We start from the raw sequence: 19,691 nt of genomic DNA, 5'->3' as shown, positions 1-19,691 counted from the left end.
TCTCGCGTCTCCTTGCGGACGCTGCCACCTTCGCATTTATTCTTTTATTACCGCACAACTGTCTGTGCCCACATAGACGGGCGTACCACGGTGATCCGCGGCACATCATGGGGCACAAGAACTCGTCGAACATAAGTTCGGCGCCAGTGCCTCCGCCCTTCTACGTCCTCCCTGCTGTCCCTGTTCCATCTCTAAAGCCTTCGAACCTGGACTTTTCTGAGACATCTGGAAAGCCGATTTTGTGCGCTGGATGGATAGCACCACACGGCAACCGCTCGTGGTCGCGGCGAAATGTGGTGTACTCGTCTGAAATTGAGGTCCCGGTCCCGCAGCCGTGCCAGGTGCGCGTGAAAATCTACGCTGCCGGCGTCAACCCCGTTGATGCCCACCGTACCGCTGTGCTGACCAGCTTCCCTGAAGTTGGCACCAGCGGCAAAAGCCGCTGCGCGAGCCGTCACCCGAGACCCCCGTTTAAGTTCCCGTACGTGGTCGGCATCGAGGGCGCTGGTGTTGTGGAGAGTGTCGGGTGGGCTGCCGCCTCAAGCGGCGAGAGAGACGGCTCTGCAGGGGCACCGGCCTCTGCCAACGCCAGGGACATCCGAGTGGGTGACCGTGTTGCCTTCTTGGCTGATTTCACGCAGGGAAGCGGCGGCACCTTTTGCCAGTATGCCGTGGTGGATAGTGACGTTCTGTGGAAGCTGCCGGAGGTGGTATGCGCACCACCACCCTCTACCGATGGACTAGTGCCCGGCCGCCTCATCGACTTTGTAGAGGCGGCGTCGTTGCCGGCCGCTGCCGCCACAGCGTATATCGCGCTTTTCGACAAGTTGAGGATAGAGACGCAGCGCGCCATCTTCATTAGCGGCGCCTCAGGCGGCGTCGGCTCAGCCGCGGTGCAACTGGCTCACTACTTTGGGCTTTATGTGATTGCAAGCTGCTCGACGCCGAACATGCGCTATGTCCAAAGCCTCGGCGCGGACTACGTCGTCGACTATACTCGCGCGGATGTCGTGAAGGAGATTCTGACGTACACAGACAACTACGGGGTGGACTACCTGCTCGAGTGCGCTGGTGCGTCTATGGCAGAGGCGCACTCCGAGACGGTGCGATTCGGCGGCGCGCTCTGCGTCTTGACGGGTTTGCTCTCCCCGAGAAGTGACATGGTGTTTCGCCGACAACTGTCGGTGCACTATGTGTGCCTTGGCATGCAGCATCAAGACCCGCTGGCACGGACGCAGCTGCAGCCTTTGGGTGAATTGGTCATGCAGCTCTACATTCAAGGTGCCTTTAGCGTGAATGCGGAGCAGGTGCCCTTTGTTCAAGCAGCGGATGCGCTGGACGTGGTGGCATTAGGCCACGGGCGCGGCAAGATCGTGCTGACCAACTTTCACACGAACGAGGACAAAGAAGAGCGCCTGCGCCGCCGACATGTTCAGTTGTACGAAAAGGCTCAGCGTCAATATCAGCTAGAGGAGACACAAAAGGCCGCCGGCGCAGCAGCAGCCGCGGCAGCCTCTGATGCGGCATCAAGGGAAGCGGGGTAGTATTACGACCTCATCTCATTTTACCTCCTCGCTGCGACTCAAAAGCGCAGGGTCGGGCCTGTGGCAGATAGGGCGGCACGTCTGTGAGAGTGCGCGCCAGTACCGCGTGTGTCTCTCCTTCTTTCATCTTGCTGTGAGTGCGGGGGTGTGGTGTGTTTGTGTGTGTGGGGAGTAAGCGAGCACTATACTCGCTGCGGCGTACTTCTGACCCTTTCTTGACTTCTGTGTTGTCGTGTTGCACTACCATCTCTACGCACAGCAAATGTCGTGGGCACCATCTCGATTTGCCGTTGTGACAACGCCGTCTGTTGTTGGGGGGGGGGGGAGCCCGGCCTCGTTTGGATGGCTGCGTATCGGAAGTATATATATATATATTCTGGCGGTGGTGATGGTGCTGAGAGAGGGAGGCCGACCGCCATCCCACGCAAGCGGTTCTGGGCGGACCCTACACTGAGAAGGCGATGAAAGGAGCACCCTTCACTCAAGCACTTGTAGGCCACCCATCCTACTCATTGCCGCCCTCGGTGTCTGTATGAGCACGCACACATCGACTCCTCTCTCTCTCCCTCTTGCCACTTGTAGTCCGAAGTGAGGTGGTCAAGCGAGAGAGCAAGCAAACCGTGTGCATACAGCGCCTCTTTTGTGTGCGTGGCTTCTCAAGCTCTTGTCACCACGGCCGTCACCGCATCACATTCATGGCCGCTATCTGGTGAATGAAAACACACGCACACACAAGCGACAGTGCAGCTCACCACAACTCCTTCCTCCCCCCCAAAAAAAAGCAAACGGCAATACCATCACAGGATGAGCGGGCAGGCGGGCAAACAAGTGGCACCGGTGAAGTGCAAGGGCTGGTCTGTGGAGAAGCCAGCCTTGCAGTGGTCGACAGACGCGGTGAGGCTGTCAGATGTGACGGTGCCGGCGCCGGGCCCTACACAGATCCGCGTAAGAGTGTACGCAGCCAGCATCAACCCAGTTGACTGGAAGCGAGTCATGTTCCCCGCCTCCGGCTCTGGCCCTGGCGTTGCAGGCAGCGCTCTCAAGGGGTTCAAAGGGATGCACCACAAGCCGCCGAACTACCCATACCCGTATGTGGTCGGCGTCGACGGCGCCGGTGAAGTGGAGAGTGTCGGCGGAAAGGTGACGGGGCTGAAGGCTGGGGATCGGGTCATGTTCCACTCGAGCCTGACGAACGCGCACGGCGGCTCCCTGTGCGAGTACGCCGTGATGGAGGAGTCCGTAGCGGTGCCCATCCCGGCTGATGGGGCGAGGCCGTTCTCGTATGAGGAAGCCGCGGCCATTCCGTGCGCCACATGGACAGCATACGTTGCCCTCTTCGACAAGCTGCGCATCGAGCCGGGCCGCAGCATCTTCGTCGATGGTGCATCTGGGGCAGTGGGCAGCTGCGCTGTGCAGCTGGCGCACCACATGGGGCTCTACGTATTTGCATCGTGCTCTCCGAGCAACGCAGACTATGTGCGCAGCATCGGCGCAGATCAGGTGCTGAACTACCACGACGGCATCGAGATGATCGATCAGATTCTGGACGCTACAGAGGGATATGGGGTGGATTACTACCTCGCCGTAACCAACACGCAGGATGCGGAGAGTTTCACTGACGCTCTTCGTTTTGGCGGCGCCGTCTGCCTGCTGTCTGGCGTTCTGATTCCCAACAGCAATGTGCTATTCCGTCGTCAGCTGTCGGTGCACTACGTCTTCCTGAACGGTTTACATGGCCATCCGCTGACGCGGCCACAGCTGCGATACATTGGCGACCAAGTGGCGAAGCTCTACCAGAGCGGTGCCTTTCGCCTGGACGTGGAGGTCCTGCCGTTTGCCGAAGCCGCCAAGGCGCTTGACCGCTCAGCGACTGGGAACGTGAACCACAAGAAGCTCATTGTGCAGGTGGCATCACCTTGATCATGGATGACGACGTTAGGGGGCTCATCTCGCCTCCTAGAGTGGCTGCGCCATTTCGAGCAGCGCCTTACTTGGTCCCTGGCACAAGCGCGCAGGGCCGCACGTGTTTTCTTGTTCTTCTCTTTGGTGTTCTCATGCTCATCATGCCTGCTGCACTCGCCGTGTGCGGTGCTGGTAGAGCAGTAGCGTCTCCACGCACCGCTTCAAACCACGAGAGAGAAATGCTGCACGCTGCGCAGCTCCATGATACTATGCAGTGTTCATGTGACACACACACACACACACACACACAAGAACCCGTGCCGGTTTCGTCGGGCATACGCGGGGGATGCAAGCGCGCTATCGTTGTGCCATGAGGTAGATGTAGACGTGGCACTCTGTGGCGCATCTCTCTCCCTCTCTTCTCGCTTTTTATTTTTCCCTCTTCTGCGCGTGTGTATTGTAAAGCGATCTTCCAGACTCCCCAATTCTTTGTTTGCTTCCTTTTCAACCGCTAATGCTCTGCTCTCGAGCTGCGTACGCGTGTGCATGCATGGGCTGACTGCAGAGAGCTAAAAAGGAGCTTGGGCAGGACGCAGCACGCGGATCCTGTGTTGCAGTACTTTTCCCCCACGATGCCTCGTAACCGCCTTGTGGTTGCCTGCAATGCTTCGACTGCTGGGCGCCCGGCACAGTCTCTCGCGCTGAGTGTGTCGTTGTCCACCACGCTTCGATCATCGACTGCGTTGGCACTCACCAAGTCACTAGTCAACATCACCACTCACCGAGGCAGTCGCCACTCGCTGTTGCACACCGCTGTGCGGCGCTACACAAACGTGCTCTACAGGCTTCCGCCAACGCAGACGATCCCGACGCACTCCCCGTCCGGCGAGGAGGTGGACACGGAGCTCTTTGTTCGTCAAGTCCAGAACTTTTTCGAGGTGCTGCGGCGATCACAGCTGATTGAGCGGTTCTATGAGATGAAGAGCTGCCCCTACTACGAGTGCCTCTTCACAAACGACCTCTTCTTCCAGCACCACGATCTGATCATCCCGATGCCGAAGCACGGGCGCGAGCACCGGTCAGCGGAGATTAGCGAAACCATCCGGTACATGCGCGGGTGGGGTGCCACTGGTGACGTGAACCACGTGCTGCAGGACGTGAAGGGTGGCCGTGCGAGCGGCGGCGACTTTATTTCAACCACTCACGGCATGCTGATGGGCTACGGCACGTCGCGTACGAACAAGTTGTCAATGATGACCTTGACCGGCGCGATTGCACCATCGGAGGCGGCAGCCGAGCAGGCGCGTGCCTTGTGTGTGGAGCCGATCGAGATGCTGCCAGATAGTCCTCCCTTAAGTGACGTGATTGCCTTCGCGGGACAGCGCACGTTTGTCATCAGCGACACGGAACACGGCCACAATGCGGCGCAGCAGGCGGTGAAACGTATTCAGAAAGTGCCGTGGCAGATCATCAAGCTTGAGCCTGGATGCAGTTTTTTCTCGCACCTGGGCGGTGTGAACTATGTGTACGACGTGCTGTGCGATCAAGACTTCCCCCTCTCGATGGAGCGGCTGGGCGAGTCGGGCATGAACCCGTTCCCTGTGGAGTGGTCGGAGCCCCGGAAGCTCGGTATTACGATGCGCAGCATCTGCATGACGGCACGTTTTACGCGCGGCACCATGAACGCCGGTGGCTACGCCAACAGCAGAGGTCACGCGGCGTCCAGCTTTAACTACAACAGTCGCGACATCTCCAAGAACTCGCGCCTGTTCGTCGGCGGAAGCCGCAAGCACGGCGATCAGATGGCACCCCTGGCGGCACAGCTAGAGGCGGACGAGATCCAGAAGCCGGTGCACCAACCCATCCCGCGGTACGCGGCACCCATGCACCGGCGAGGAACGGTGGTGCCCACCGAGCCGTCCGCGTAGGCGGTGTGGAAGGCGACGCGGTGGTGAGTGCTTTCTAGGTGTTGTCGCGTGTTGGGTGGTGTTTTTTTCGACGTCTTCTCACAGCTACGGAGCACGTTGTACCTTATCGCGTTTCGAGGAGGAGGAAAAGGAATCTTCGCATCATCTCATGCAAAGAGAAGCCAAACGCCGTACATGATCGGGTAGCCGCTGCACTCACGGTCATGATGTGCGCAGGAGTGTGCCCACACTCACCTTTACTCTGAAGCAGGCGAGTGCGCTCAACGCCACGCCACGTCGACACCGCGCTTGCGTCTTTCTTATGGACCCTCTCCACGAAAGCATCTCCACTGGCTGCCGCCCGCCGCGCTACTCTGTCTTGCCACCCCCCTCATTCTCCTCGCCTTCTTTGCTCCGTCGCACGCCACCATCGTTCACAGACGAAAGTCATCTCTTTGCTTGTCTATTTTCCGCTATCGTGTGTGTCAGTTTCCCTCCTTTCATTTGTTTTCCCTGCTCGCTGCTGCAGCCGCTGCTTTCGTTTTCAGATCTCAGATCCCTTCCACTCCGATACGGCCGGGTGCCTGCTAACGTCCACTTCTCCCTTCTTTTCTATTCTTCCATTGTTTTCGAGGTTTGTACGTCTCTCTATACACACACACATATATATATATATTAATTTCGGAATCGAAGTACCGCTTCTTTCCCCGTTGTGCTGCCCGCTTGCTCACGCGGTACGGGAAACGGATTACGCCAGCGCACATCTACGCGGTGTGTGTGTGTATGTTTGTGCTTTATTTTTTAGATCTTCTCGAGCGGTGCTGCTTTCTCTCTCCTGTCAAATCGCCATGTTCCCTCCACCTCGCCTGTGGCTTGTGGTGCTGTGGATATTCGTCGCTGCTGGGCACTGCGCTTGCATGGCTGCCGAAGGAAAACTCCAGCCCCCGTATACGAAGCCAGTGATCCAAACACGTCATGACGATGCCGTCCACCCCGAGAGCGGTGCCTATGCATCGGTGCTGCCCGTGAGCCTCAACGCGACCGTGGCGGATCCGTTCCTGACGCCTGCCACCCTCATGGAGGGGGTGCGGAGCACCGGGAAAGCGATCACACCACAGCACATCTTCACGAATGCCGCGCTGCGGCTCGTCTTCGACGTGCCAAATCCTGGTCTGGACTTTGTGATCAATCTCACTTCTGCCCAGTACCCACTGCTTCAGGACCCGAACGGCACGCTGTGGCGGTCCGTGCTGCCCTCGAAGATCGAGGTGGTGAAGCAGAGCAGCAAGTACACCTACGATGTGGGGAACCTCAACCTGAGGAGCTACCAGTCCCAGTCCGAGTCTGTGGAGGTGGTGGCAGGTGCTCCGGCCGCCGACGCGGAGTGCTTCACCTTGAAAGCGTGCTGTGCAGTGAACTCAAGCTACTACCAGAAGTACGAGCTGGTGGACAGCCCTGTGCCTCCGTACGTGTGCACAGGTGTACCAATCCCGTACTTGCTGAGGCACTTCACTTTCGGTGTGGACAGCACGGTCAAGTTCCGAGAGGCTGCAGAGGGCGCTTCATGTGAAATGAAGGCAAATCGATGGACCGAAGAATCGGCGACGTGCACCGCAAACTTGAATGCTGTCCTGGCCGGTGTTACGGCAAGTCCTCCGCACAGATTGCCGTCTCGTGCTTTCTCACTGTGCCGCCAAGGAGACAACCTAACGAACTCAGAGTCCGGGTCGTCTCCCATTCCTGTCGTGATCACTGCATTTTGCTCAGAAAGTCGGTGCATCGGATACACGCCGGCCAACTACCGCAGCGACAGAAGCACCTGCCTCAACTACCCGCTGGGCTTCTACACCTCTGCAGATGAAAACAACACAAACCAGTTCAGCTCCTTCGAGGATAACGCCGCTGCATTTTGGCCCTATTTGTTCAACGACTGCAAGTGGATCGACGACGTCACCATGTCCTCCCCCACCACGATCCAAGACATCAGCTTGCAGTGCGACGTGCCGGCATCGACGGGGTGGTCGCTCTCGTACGAGAACTTCAGCGCTCATCTCACCGATACCATCGCACCACTCTTTCCGATTGGCCGTCCGACGCGGGTCGCAGGGCAGTACGCCAGTCCGACGGACAAGGACACCATCCTGTTTGAGCTCGAGTACGTCTCCTTCTCCAGCTTCAAGGCGGGCAGGTGGACGTTCAGGATCTGCACGACGCGGCAGTGCGCCACGTCGACCGTTCCGGTGGCGGGTGACACAGGACACTACCCCAATGTGATGCGTGTCAACGTCTCCGCGTCCAAGCTAGGCCTCTCCGCATCGCCCCACGAGCCCGCCGTGGGCGTCGAGGTGTACTCCGCCACCACACCAACGACGAGCCCTTTCCGCACCCTCCTCGCCCCATCGGTCGTGTACGTGGACAAGGCAGCCACGCCCTTGTCACAGGATACGGTGAATATGACCCTCGCTCGCGACCCGCCAGAGCGTGTCCCCTCTCCGTACGACGCTTCCACATCGGGGAGGACAACTAGTCGAGTGCTGTGCGAGGGGGACTACCGCTTCTCGACCGTGACGAACAACTGCCAGCCGCTGACGGACGAGGACTGCGCTACAAAGTATCGCGGCCGTCGCTCGAAGTTCGACCCTGTCGCGAGGGCGTGCGCATACCCCGTCCCGCCGCTGAATGGCCCCCTCGTCTTCAAGCCGTTGGCTGAACCGAAGCCGCCGCGCACGTACAGCCCCGAAGAGCTGCGTGCCATTCTCAAGACCGTGAAGCTGCCGCAGTTTCTCCGCACCATGGAGAAGTCGTATGAGGATTACGAGCGGCAGATGGCACGGTGGGAGGGCCGATCAGTGAGATTTCCACCCGGACGAGCCGCAGCCGCTGAGGACACTGACGTTGTTGCTGTTGCCGCCGCAGACGAGTCGGCTGTGACGTACATCAACGAGTCCCCAATGCCTGGGGCACGAGGCCTGAGCGTTACTTGCATCGCGGCGACATGTGTCCTGTGGACGGTGGCACTGCTGCGAGACGTGCTTGAAAAGCTTTTTGGACTGGGCCCGTGGCATGATCAGCGCCGGTGCGCGTTTTTCGCGGGTGCAGTGAACTGCTGGCATTGGCTCAGCGGGGCATGCGCAGAGGGCCACAATGAGGCACGGCCACGGCAGCGGCGTGCCACGAGCAATACCACGGCCACGCCAACGACTGCCCAGCCCTCCGCTCCTCGAAGCGCGACACAGAGCGGGCAGAGCGGTCAACATGCCAATCCTGCGCTCCAGAAGCGGAAAGGAAAGGGCGCGACATTCACGGCAGACACGCCGTTGCAGTCTACAAGGAAGTCTCCTCATGGGGCGCCTCGCGAACCCGTCACCTCAGCTCCGTTCCAGCCGAGAGACCCAACAGCCACACCGCAGCGCGAGAAGCAGGACGGTGGGCAGAAGAGGCATCTCCCGCGCACGCACAACAGTCGCGATGCCGAGCGAGAACATCGACAGAGCGTATCGGCAGGTACAACGGGTCCGGCCTCTTCGTGGGGTGACGCACGCCACTACGTCTCCGCAGCGCACCCGCCGGCCTACGACGTCTTTGGCTTTTCGGAAGCGCCACACGCGCCGTTTGGCAGCGGGGCAGGGTTTGCTGCCCCGGGTGACATGCCCTTCTTGGGGGGCGACTACACGGGCCAGAGAGTCTGGCTTTCTGATGAGGGCGTGGGCTTGGGGTACGTGCCAGCTGCCTTTGCCCGGCCACACTCCACATCGTCGCATCGATGCCACAGCTGCCCTTCTTCGCCCTATCCGACTTCCTCTCCCCCGTCGCCGGAGTGGCACCCCTTCGAGGATGTCTACCCCACAGTCCCGTCTCCCTGCTACGCCCCGTACGACGCCCCTCTGCCAGAGTTCAGTCTGAATCCGTCGTCGACGTCATACCCCGGCTTCGCCCGCGCCGCGCCGCCGTCGCCGTTTGCCGGGTTCGACGCGTTCCCTCCAGTCTCCTCGGTGCGGCAGTCCTCCCGTGTGGAGGTTCTTTCATCGGACACCGATGGAGCGCACGGCGACAACCGCGCGGCGGAAGCGCCGTCTCCAGCGGGTCGCACACGCCGCCCAAACAGCATGGTCTGACACCGTGCAACGGGGGAGAGAAGGGGGAAGGAACGGTCAGCCCGAGAGGAGACGGGCGTGCGGCAACGCATGACCCTCTCGGCACGAGTCGCCAAGTGTTTGCCGCGCTTCGGCCGTTCTCTGATCTTCATGTGCTCTCCGTGTCTTGGTACTCCCGTTTTCCAAATAAAAAAAAAGAAGAAACATACTTGTCGTTCCTTGCTCAGATTTCAGCTCCTATTCTTTCCTTCGCTCATCGTAACAGCGCCTACGCGTGCGCGTCACTTCTCTCTGCCCCTCCCCTCGTCCTGTACGGCACTTCCCACACCTCCTTTTGTTTTCGTTTTCGACGAGCTCTGATGCGCCTCTGCATTGCCCGTTTCACCTCCTGCCCATCGCCGCTCCTCACCACTCCGCGGCTGCTTTCAGTGCGAACACTTTTCCGAGTCGCCTCAAGAACTTCGCGGCGGTGATGAGCCCTGCTGTCGCTTGTGTGTCAACGGGGCGCTTCGTGAGGCTGCCACAAAAGGTCGGCGACGGGATCGGGATGGAGCGCGTGCGCGGTGCTGACTGGCGTATCTTGTGGCTTCAGAGACCATCAACTAATCCCCCTCCCGAAAAACAAAACAAAACAAAAAAGACAGCGCGCGTGAGGCAGTACATCGACAGGCATACTTCCCACACGCGGTCAGGCTTGCGAGGTCAAGCCTATCTCTTGTTCAGCATCTAGCTTGCTTTGCTGCGGATGTCGGCGCAGGGATCACGAGGACGTGGATGACACATCCTCCAGCGTGCCTGTGCGTGCGGTGGCACATTCCTCGTCTCTGTACCCTTCCTGGCCCAATGTCTACTTGCGCCTTCTCATCTCCACGCTCTCTCCTTCACGGGCACCTCCTCCCTACGCTCCTCTCACCCGTGCGCAATCATGTGCCTACTGCTGCATCGCCGTAGTTTGGGAGCAACTCTACTCCTGCGAAGGGTCTGCGTGTTGTCCGTCTCGCCAATCTTGCACCTTTCCCGAGGTGACACAGAGCGCTGAAGCACGGCCTCGGCCGATGTTACTGCTGCTAGCCCTGGTTCTTGGCGAACTCCAGTGTGCAACACACATACACTCAGGCTGCGCTCGCACACGCCACAACCAGCGTAGCTTTTCGTTTCGTCATAGTCTTGGAAGAGCACGTGCGGCGCCTCATGTCCAACCAAGCAGCTCACGCAACCGAGGGGCCAGCGGCGCTAGCACGATCCGGTCCAGCATCCGCCTCTCCGTACCCGCCACCACCCTTCTCTACAATGCAGCACACATCGGCAAGCCCCGCGACTACGCCCCAAGCGTCGCCGAGCCCTGCGCACTCCTCGGCCGCGATAGAGGAGCTTCTGCGTGAGAACACAGCTCTCAAGGCACGCCTCCAGCTGTCGGATGAGCAGCGCGTAACGCAGGAAGTCCTGCGGGAGCAGCTCCACCGCTTCTTCGAGTGTGTCGAGGCGCACGAGCAGGCTAGTCAGAGGGTGCTAACAGACCAGCGGCAGGATGACGGGGAGAAGAGCAACGCGCCAGATGACGGCGCCGGGGTAGCCCGCCCTTCTTTTATGAGCGCCGCCGTATCAGAAGTCCTGCGCCGCATGCAGGAGGAGAAGCAGCAGGCCGAGGCGGCCCTCGCGCAGCTGCAGAGCGACACGGTAGCTCCTCTGCATGCGCAGCTGGAGGCAATGGAGAAGGAGAAGCAGCAGCTCGTGGCGCGGGTAGCGGAGCTGGAGATGTCCATGTCGAGCACGCCCGCCCCGCCGCTGATGGCTGAGCTGAGGCAGCTGAGGGAAACCGAAGCACTGCTACGACAGCAGCTGCAGGAGTGCCAAGCGTCCACCGCCGCCACCGTCGGCACATTTCGGTCCACCGTAGAGAATGGTCTTCTCGCTGCTCGGCAGGTTCCGGAGCTAATCCACGCGATGGAGACCATCAAGGAGAATGTCCGCACCAACCAGACAATGCAGGCGGCCCAACGCGTGCTTCTTGAGGAGATGGAGCGCCGACATGCCATCGAGCGCGAAATCGAAGAGACGTACCGAAGGGAGGAGACGAAAGTGCTGAGAGAGCGCATCGCCAGCCTCAAGGATGAAGTGAGTGCTGCCGCGGAACGCGAGGCAGCTTTCGCGTCGGAGCGGGGGGCCATGGAAGCACAGCTGGCCGCCGCGCAGGACTCGATTCGACAGCTCACGCAGCAGCACAGCGAGGAGCAGGTGGCCTTAGCTCAGAAGCGCCAGCGGGCCGAGCAGGACGCGAGCAGCAACCCGACGTCGATTCGTGGCGAGCTGACCAAGTTCTGGTACGAAGGCCGTGACCGCATCCGCGAGCTGGAACGGCAGTTGCAGACGATGCACACGGCAGAGGCCAACCTGCGCGTCTCGCAGGGCCGTGTCGCACAGCTCGAGCAGCGCAAGGCAGCCTTGCTCGGCAATCTTGCCGCTCTCGCCGCGGAGGTAGATCGCCGGCGCGAAGAGGAGAAGAAGCTGCGTGCTCAGTGTGCCGGCGTCGAGGCGGAGCGGGATCGGCTGCTGATGAGCGTCGCGAAGACCACCGGCTCACATATCTCGGAGACGGAGCTGCGAGACTGCTGCAGAACTATCCGGGAGGCTGCGACACGGGTGGCGGCTGCGAGCGCCACTGTCGTAGCCGATCCACAAGCCATCGAGGAGGCGCTGCGCCGTGCACAGAAGCTGAAGAGCGAGGTGGCACAGCTTCAGCGGCAGAAGGACCAGCTTCAGCGCTTCCTCGAGCTTCATGAGGATCGTGTGCGGGCACTGCTGGAGCAGGAGGCGCTCCTGCTAGTTCGAGACTCGAAGGGCGGGCCTGCGACGGCCACCTCTCCGCAGATGGGCAGCAACACAGCGATCAAGGGAGCACCGGAGTCGGCGAGTACGACTGCCTTTTCGCTGCCACAGTTTCTCGAGCACATCCGGCAAGGCGCCAACGATGTCTTTCTCCAGAACGAGGATGCCGCCGTGCGTGCCGTGAGGCCCGGTGGAAAGCGGGGCTCCAACAGACACGCCAACGCCAGCGGCGAAGTCAGCCATGACAGCTCCGTGACACCGCACCGCGACTCCTTCTTGTCGCTGCACCAGCAGTTTGTTCAGAGTCAAGAGAGGCTGCTCGCCTCGCACCGTGACCTGCTTGAGGCGCGTAATGAGAACCGACGTATACAGGCTGAGCTGGACAGCACACGCAGCGAGCACGCGGCAGCTGCGGCGACAGAGGAGAAGGCGCGCCGCTCCTTGGAGGCGGCCAACGCGGCGCTCACGCACCGCACGACGAGCCTCACAAACGAACTGCAGGAGCTACAGCGTCACTACACCTCCGCAGTGACGATGGTGCGCACTACGTTGGAGGGTCTGTCCAACGTGCTGCAGCTCTACCACCAGTCGGAGCTGCACGCGGAGAAGCTGCGCGAGATGGTGCAGCAGGAGCGGCGGGACATGAGTGACATGCTACGGCGCGAGGCGGCGTCTTGGAGCGTCGGCACGGGCACTGACGGTCACACGAACGCACAAGAGGCTCAGCACTCGGCTGCGGCCGAGAGAATCACGGCGGCGCTGCGGGACATGGGGGCGTACATCGCCGAGGCGGTGGCCGAGACCACCCGGCAGGCGACTCAGGACCAGACCAGCTACATTGGGAAGCTCGTCAAGGCTATTCAGCAGCAGGAGGAACGGGTGCAGGCAGCCAAGGCAGCCTTCGAGGCCTCGGCGCAGGCGCAGGCGCGCAGCCTGGCCGATCGTATCAGCGCCGCACAGCAGCAATGGGAGTCGGAGTGGAAGGCCAAGTATCAAGCCATGGAGGCGGAGCGGATGCAGAGCGTCATGCAGCAGCACGCGAGCGTTGTTCTGCAGCGCGCACTGGAGCAGGCTGTGACGACGCCAGCAGCAGCATCGTCTGCTGCGTCGCCGAACAGCACGGCGTCGGTGCCTCCGGAGGTGGAGGAGTCAGCGGTGCATATGGCCGACACCCTGCAGGTGATTCGAAACTTTTTGGCGCATGCCCGCCAGCGTCAAGCGCAGCAGCAGGAGCAGCTGCAGAAGCTGGAGCAACTAAAGCTTCTTCAGCAGCAGCAGCTACAGCAACAACAGAAGCAGACCGTCTCGGCACCAATCTCACCTGCAACCGTGCAGACGGCGGCAGCCGCTACGTCGGTCGCCCCGGCCGGCGCACCGGCACCACCCGCCTCAACGGCTACCTCCCTTGCCACGGACGCTCAGCCACCTCAGTCGTTGACTCCTCCATCGATCATCGCAACCGCCAAGATATCCAACGCGGGTGCCGAGCTAAGGACGGTTTCTTCGTCCACGGTGAAGGAGAACGACGGGGCGGAGACAAGCACCTCTTCCCCTCAGCTGCTCAGCGCCCCTGCAGTTTCAGCGCCAGCGACCGACTCTGACGCGCTCGCTGCCGAGCATGCGACTCGCGAGGCGCCAGCGGAGAACGAAGAGGCTGAGGCATCCACACAAGAAGCGGAGATTTCCGGCGACTCAGGCCCCTCTGCGCCATGGGACGAAGAGCATCCAACCTCGCATCCTGCTACTCCAGATGCGCAGCTTGACGAGACGGATGTGCAGGCAGAGCCGCAAGAATCGATGGAGGATGCGACTGCAGGTGCCTCACAGCGGGGCGCCGAGGAGGAGAACGAAGAGGCGCTGCCCAGCCCGCCCTCCTCCGGCAGCGAGGAAGGCGATGAGCAGGAAGAGAAGAATTCGGAAGAGGATGCCTGATGCAGATGAGGTTGCTGCGGCGCTTTATGATGCTGCATGTCCCCTCCCTCTCTCTTTCCCTCTCTTTTTGCGTGTGTGCGCGCCGGTGCCGCAGCCGTGATGATGCTAATAAAGGGAACAACAGGAGGCCAGAAAACGAGTAGCGTTGCCGCCTGCGTGTCTGCATTGTGTGCTGCACCTGCGCTGCCCTCCCCCCGTCCCCTCCTCTCTCGCAGTTTCGGCCTTTGTTGGCCTTCCTTTGTGGGTGGGCCCGTATAGACCAGGGGGCGCGGCTAACGCACAGCCACTCGCGTGCGATAAAGATGTCGATGGATACGGCAGGTAAAAGGGTAAGTCGGGCCCGGGTGTTCAGTGGAGCGCAACCATTTTGCCGCCCTATATGCAGGCCGGCTGCTGCTGTGCCTCCTCGTTGCCTCGCTCTCTCGAACACGCACACACATGGCATACAGACAGTCGGTGCCGTTCTGCACGGTCTCGCTTGCTCTGCAGCTCATTCCTTTCCCCATGTCCTTGTTGCCCACATCGCGTGTTTCTAATTCGGCCTTCTCTCCGACCTTCTTTTCGGCGCTTGGGTGGCCCGGCGAAGGGTCCTCTCCCACTCTTCCTCGCTTAAAAGACTTCCCCACCTCCGCTGCAGAGGAGGGCGCTCACACACTCACATAACTCCTCTCCCTGTCTCTGGCGCTGCAGCCATTGAAGGACACGTGAGGGCGTGAGGTGCCGAGCGGCAACGGCGCCGTGTCTGGTGGGCCGTATGCTATTCCTGCTGCTCTCCTGTCAGTGTTTGTCTTTGCCCAGAGGAATCGCAGCGCCATGAGCACATGCTCCGCATCATCCTTCAACGCTTAGCGGTGCAGCGCCGCATTGCCGAGCAGCTGGAGGCGGTGCCGCTGGACGAGGTGCTGCGCCGCATGCAGTCGAGCTCACTGACAAACCCCGCGCGCTCCCTCGAGGCCCACTTTGTATTGGCCACAGAAAGCCGTGATCATGAGCGGGCTGCGCCAACAGCAGCCTCACCGTGCGCAGAGACCCTGAGGGAGCCTTCCGACGACCTGCTGCGCGACGCTCTCAGCGAGCGGCTGCTCGCCGAGGTGCGCCGAGATCTCAGCTCGCCCACCATCACCCTCGACGATGGCGGCTTGATGCTGGCCAACTGCCTACGACATGGACTTTCCCCTCTCGCCACCCAGCAGGTTTTTGCCCTCTGGCAACGGCGCATGCAACACGCCACGATTGGTGCGTCTTCCGCTGCAGCGCCCCGCACATCCATCTCGATGCTTGGCATGGGAAAGAGCAAAACCGCCTTCGCGCGCGCTGGTGGAGGCGCTGCCGGTGTGAGCGATCTGGCACAGTTTCAGTCTCTCGTTCGCGTGATGGAGGCGTGCCTTGATGCTCATGATAAGCAGCAGCGGGAATTCGGTCGCTCTCGGAAACGAACCTCCTCAGCAGCGGCAGCGGATGCGCGGAAACTACAATCGAAGAGCTCCATCGCCTTCACCCTTGATGACTTGGCGGCTCTGGTAGACACTGTGGAGCAGCACTGGAAGCTCTTTATCGATCACGGCACCTCGACGACAGGACTGCTCGTGCAGTTCACCGCGCTCGCTCTGGTGCTGACGGGGTGTGCTTCGTCGGCGGCAGCCGAGGCAGAGCCTGGGAGCAAATTCGTGAACAGCCTGCGGCGGCTGAGTCACTTGCAGACGGATCGTGCGCTGCTGCAGCAGCGCATCTTCAGCCTATGTGATCGAGCGATTGTGTCGCTGTGCTCTCAAGAAGAGGCTGCGGCAACAGGCGATGGGGGCATACCGTCTCGTCGAGAGAGTCCGTGGTGGTATCGACCGCAGGAGCTGGTGCGTCTCTCGCAGGCGATGCGGCTGATTGAGGTCTACGAAGCGGAGCAGCAACGGGGCAGCAGGTACAGCAGCGGCACCGGATCACCTGTCGAGCACTCCTTCCATGGCGAAGGGGACGGACCACGCAGGCCAGGAAGCAGCGCCGCACGAACTTCGAGGAGGGACGCTGGCAAGACGATGTCGAGTTCGTCAAACCCAGTACGGGGCACGCCGCCAAATCGTGCCCAGACTGCGCCTGCGTTGCCCAAGGCCCGCTGGCTGCTTCGGCTGCCCACCACGTGGTGGCCCGCTTCTTCTACATCCCTCCATGGGGCCCCTGCGGGCCATCGAAAGACAGAGGCAGCTGTCCGGGCAAGGTGGCGGCTCGGTGCCTATGTGACGCATCACGCACTGCAGTATACGTCTACAGTGACGCCGCCGCCGGTACCATCGTATGCAGTATCGCCCACCCTGGCGTCCATCTCCCTTGCCGACGTCGAGGATATCTTCGCCGTGGTGTGCGCCACAGCGTCGTCTGTGGCCTCCACGGAGGCAGTGACCGCGTTCTCGTGGTGGGTGCGCGATGTCTTCTTCCAGCCGCACCGACATCGCAGTCTGCACGATGTGCAGGAAATGGCTGGGCTCCTTGGGATCGCAGAGGTCTGCGTCGCGTACCCGGATGGGACTCAGACGGTGCTCGCTGAAGTGCTCAAGTGTCTTCAGCGCTCTGCCCTCGTTTTGTGGTGCGTTGGTGACACGGCAGTGACTAGCGGACCCGACACGCCCGGGATGCTGTGGTCACGCGCGTGCGAGGTCGTCGGCGATGCACTGGCGCTCACGACCGTCCGCGCAGAGGCCCAACGCACGCTGCGAGCGCTGGCGCACACGGTAAGCCAGCACGCGTCCTCTTGTATCGTGACAAGGAAGTCGAGCAGCGAGCTGGCGCGTCGGCATCAGCGTTACGGCCTCTTGGTGCTCGCATGCTTGCAGCTGCAGTCACCAGGCGGTACCATCACACCGGCCCTGAAGCGGATGATTCTAGAGCTCGTTCTCTCTGCGCCGTTCCGCCGCGATGATGCTGATCACGGGGGGCCGGCTGCGGTGGCGCGTGCGCTGTTCCTTTTCACGCGACCGGAACCGGCTCTTCGTGAGCCTGCATCCACCCAAGGCGTGCCACGGTGGGAGCGAGTCATTCCGCACCTTTTGAATGAGCTGACACGGCTCGTCTCCCCGGCGGCTGCTGCGTTGGACGATGGAGCGACCGCCGCAGTCAAGGATGGCGGGGGCAGTGCGCAACTTCTGCAGCAGCTGACCTCAGCCGAGCGGCAAATGCTGCGCTCCGCGCTGCAAGAGGTGCGGCTGCAGACGCAGCACGAGATGAAGGAAAGGCCGCTGTGGGAACCCGTGGTAGCCCCCAGCGGCAGTGAAGCCTGTCCAGGTCAAGCAGCGCGTACGGCATCCTTGCAGCTGCCCTTGTCGCTGCCAGTGACTGCGCAGGTTGGCGTTGTCAGCTCCGCGGATGCCTCGACGTCGTCCTCCGATCGACAAGCGGGTGCTGTAGATGCAAAAAGCGGTCTGAGTCGGCTTCGCACCGAGTCCCACGAACGAACCCCTCGACATCGCATGCGCGCATCCGAGGAACATCTGCTGATTCAGTCGGAGATCGATACCCTGACGCGCTATCTCCGTCAGCGCCGCTCTCCCGGGTGAGCCACGGCGTCCTTTTCCACACCCCTTCTCTCGGATGCGTTGCCCAAATGGGCGAAGAGAAAACTCGAGCTGATGTCGATGTATCCTCGTTTTGCTGTCATGCGAATGACCGCCTTCTCTCTGTCGCTGACGTTCCCTTTCCTTCCCCCGCTAGCCGAAGCCGCGGGTGCGAGTTTGTGTGTCGCGCACCGGAGTGTCCGGCTTTCCTCTTGCTGCTTCGACTTGCGTTCCCTCTTTCCGTTGCGTGTAGCTCCCTGCAGCAGTTCTCCATCGCAAACGACGCGCGCAACGCACTGGATGTGGGTCAACACCCCTTCGCACATCACGACACGCACCCACATAGTCGCAGGACAGCCACGCTGCCCTGCTGTGCGCGTGTGCAGAGGGGGAGGGCCCTTGTAAACGGGCTTCATCCATTGCCGTCTCGCGACATAGCCTCTCTTCGGGGCGCGTCTCCGAGCGCTGGAATGCGACTCCTACCCGGCTCACGTACTCTGAGGGGTACTCGCTTCTTTATGTATCAACATGGCACATGATTCCCGTGCATTCGGACCGTGCGCCGTGATGCCTGATCTCTACACTCGACCTCGTCGCGACTGCATCCTCTGTTGCTCTGTACTCTCCTCCCTCCACTGCCACACAGCCTGCTCTCCGCCATCACGGGTGCTCCGATCTCTCCTCTCTCGCCCTTTTCCAGCACCACCACACAGGCACACATCCATGTGCTGCGCCCATATCACCGCCGCTCCGTGTGCGTGGGCACCTGAGCAGGCACGGCTGCGCCTACAACGACGTAACACGCGAAAGGGGTTTTCCTCCTCCCGCCTCCAGCCGTCCTCTTGAGACGCTATGACCGTTTCCCGCACTTCGCACCTGCCACACGCATTCCGCCGACCACCACCACCTCCTCCTCCCCCTGCACCCCCGAAAATGCCCCGTTAAGGAGCGCCAGATTCTCCTGAGGGGCGTCGGCTGCTCGTGGTCCGATGCCCCTCTTCACCGGCTTCAACTTCAACACTGCATCCTTTCAGAAGTGCGTGCCAGAGAAGACCGGTGACGGCGGCATCTGCATCGGCCACCTGATCTTCCGAAAAGACATGGAGGTGCTTGCCAGCAAGCTGATCGACGAGATCCGCGAGGACCAGAGCTGGCTGCGCGAGAGTGGCTACTTCAGCGTTGGCGGACCGTGCATTGGCTTGCCTGATCAACGCTGCGCACCTGCTGAGAGGGGCGGGCTCAGCGAGAGCCTCGATATGTGCGAGCTCCACCAAGGTGCGATGGGCAGAACGCCACGGGTGCCGGGATGCTCGCCGTGGTGAACCAGCGCCCGATGAACCTGGACAACTACATGCGCATGCCCGACATGCCGTCCGCTGCAAAGAGCTGGCTCTGATGGAGCAGAAGTTTGGCGGTGGCAGCGGTGAGCGGTCTGCTCGTGTACAATGGCGGTGCCCTTGACGCGTATACGCCCGCGATGGTGGCGTATACGCCCGCGATGGTGGGCTACGACGTCTTCAAGGCGGACGCGCTGTTCTTCAGTGCCACTGCTTCCATGCCGCAGATCCACGCGTACCGGACGACACTGCTGCGCCGCGCCAAGGGGTGTGATGCAGTGAACATGGTAGGAGCTGTGCTTGCCTTGCTCGACCACAAGCGCAACCCCGGGAAGCGGTGACCGCTGGGCGAGAGTTGTATAGGCTGATCGACGTGCTGACAAATCGACGTCGTGGAGGCGTTTCGGATGAACGGCGAGACGGCGATGGACAAGGCGATGACGCTTTTCTTTGCACAGGGCTTGCGGGCACTTGCCGCGATGGGCGGCGGCGGCGCTGGCTTCGCCCACTCGGGCGTCCTGCTCTTTGCGGGGGGGCGGCTGGCGCGGCTCGGCGTCTGCCGCGGGGTTGTGCGGCGCCGGCCGGCTTCTGGCGGGGGGGGGGGGGGGCG

The 19,691-nt window shown here is 61.4% G+C and overlaps 6 protein-coding genes across 6 annotated transcripts; all 6 read left to right on the top strand.

Moving 5' to 3' along the window:
- Window positions 1-107: 107 nt before the first annotated feature.
- Window positions 108-1,544, top strand: LDBPK_100620 (zinc-binding dehydrogenase-like protein; the record flags this gene model as incomplete). The annotated part of the gene is made up of 1 exon (XM_003858850.1): window positions 108-1,544. The coding sequence occupies one exon, from the start codon at window positions 108-110 to the stop codon at window positions 1,542-1,544; it is 1,437 nt and encodes a 478-aa protein (XP_003858898.1).
- An 804-nt stretch (window positions 1,545-2,348) lies between these two features.
- On the top strand, window positions 2,349-3,464 carry LDBPK_100610 (zinc binding dehydrogenase-like protein; the record flags this gene model as incomplete). Its single annotated transcript, XM_003858849.1, has 1 exon — window positions 2,349-3,464. The coding sequence occupies one exon, from the start codon at window positions 2,349-2,351 to the stop codon at window positions 3,462-3,464; it is 1,116 nt and encodes a 371-aa protein (XP_003858897.1).
- A 614-nt stretch (window positions 3,465-4,078) lies between these two features.
- On the top strand, window positions 4,079-5,374 carry LDBPK_100600 (hypothetical protein, conserved; the record flags this gene model as incomplete). The annotated part of the gene is made up of 1 exon (XM_003858848.1): window positions 4,079-5,374. The coding sequence occupies one exon, from the start codon at window positions 4,079-4,081 to the stop codon at window positions 5,372-5,374; it is 1,296 nt and encodes a 431-aa protein (XP_003858896.1).
- An 827-nt stretch (window positions 5,375-6,201) lies between these two features.
- On the top strand, window positions 6,202-9,468 carry LDBPK_100590 (hypothetical protein, unknown function; the record flags this gene model as incomplete). The annotated part of the gene is made up of 1 exon (XM_003858847.1): window positions 6,202-9,468. One exon carries the CDS (start codon window positions 6,202-6,204, stop codon window positions 9,466-9,468), a length of 3,267 nt encoding a protein of 1,088 aa, XP_003858895.1.
- A 1,269-nt stretch (window positions 9,469-10,737) lies between these two features.
- On the top strand, window positions 10,738-14,205 carry LDBPK_100580 (hypothetical protein, conserved; the record flags this gene model as incomplete). Its single annotated transcript, XM_003858846.1, has 1 exon — window positions 10,738-14,205. The coding sequence occupies one exon, from the start codon at window positions 10,738-10,740 to the stop codon at window positions 14,203-14,205; it is 3,468 nt and encodes a 1,155-aa protein (XP_003858894.1).
- Window positions 14,206-15,026: 821 nt separating this feature from the next.
- LDBPK_100570 (hypothetical protein, conserved) lies at window positions 15,027-17,747 on the top strand (the record flags this gene model as incomplete). Its single annotated transcript, XM_003858845.1, has 1 exon — window positions 15,027-17,747. The coding sequence occupies one exon, from the start codon at window positions 15,027-15,029 to the stop codon at window positions 17,745-17,747; it is 2,721 nt and encodes a 906-aa protein (XP_003858893.1).
- Window positions 17,748-19,691: the final 1,944 nt, after the last annotated feature.

Source organism: Leishmania donovani, chromosome 10 (assembly GCF_000227135.1).
Source record: "Leishmania donovani BPK282A1 complete genome, chromosome 10".
Lineage (NCBI taxonomy): Eukaryota > Euglenozoa > Kinetoplastea > Trypanosomatida > Trypanosomatidae > Leishmania > Leishmania donovani.
The sequence above is the reverse complement of the archived record's forward strand: the minus strand, read 5'-3'. Positions and strand labels throughout refer to the sequence as shown.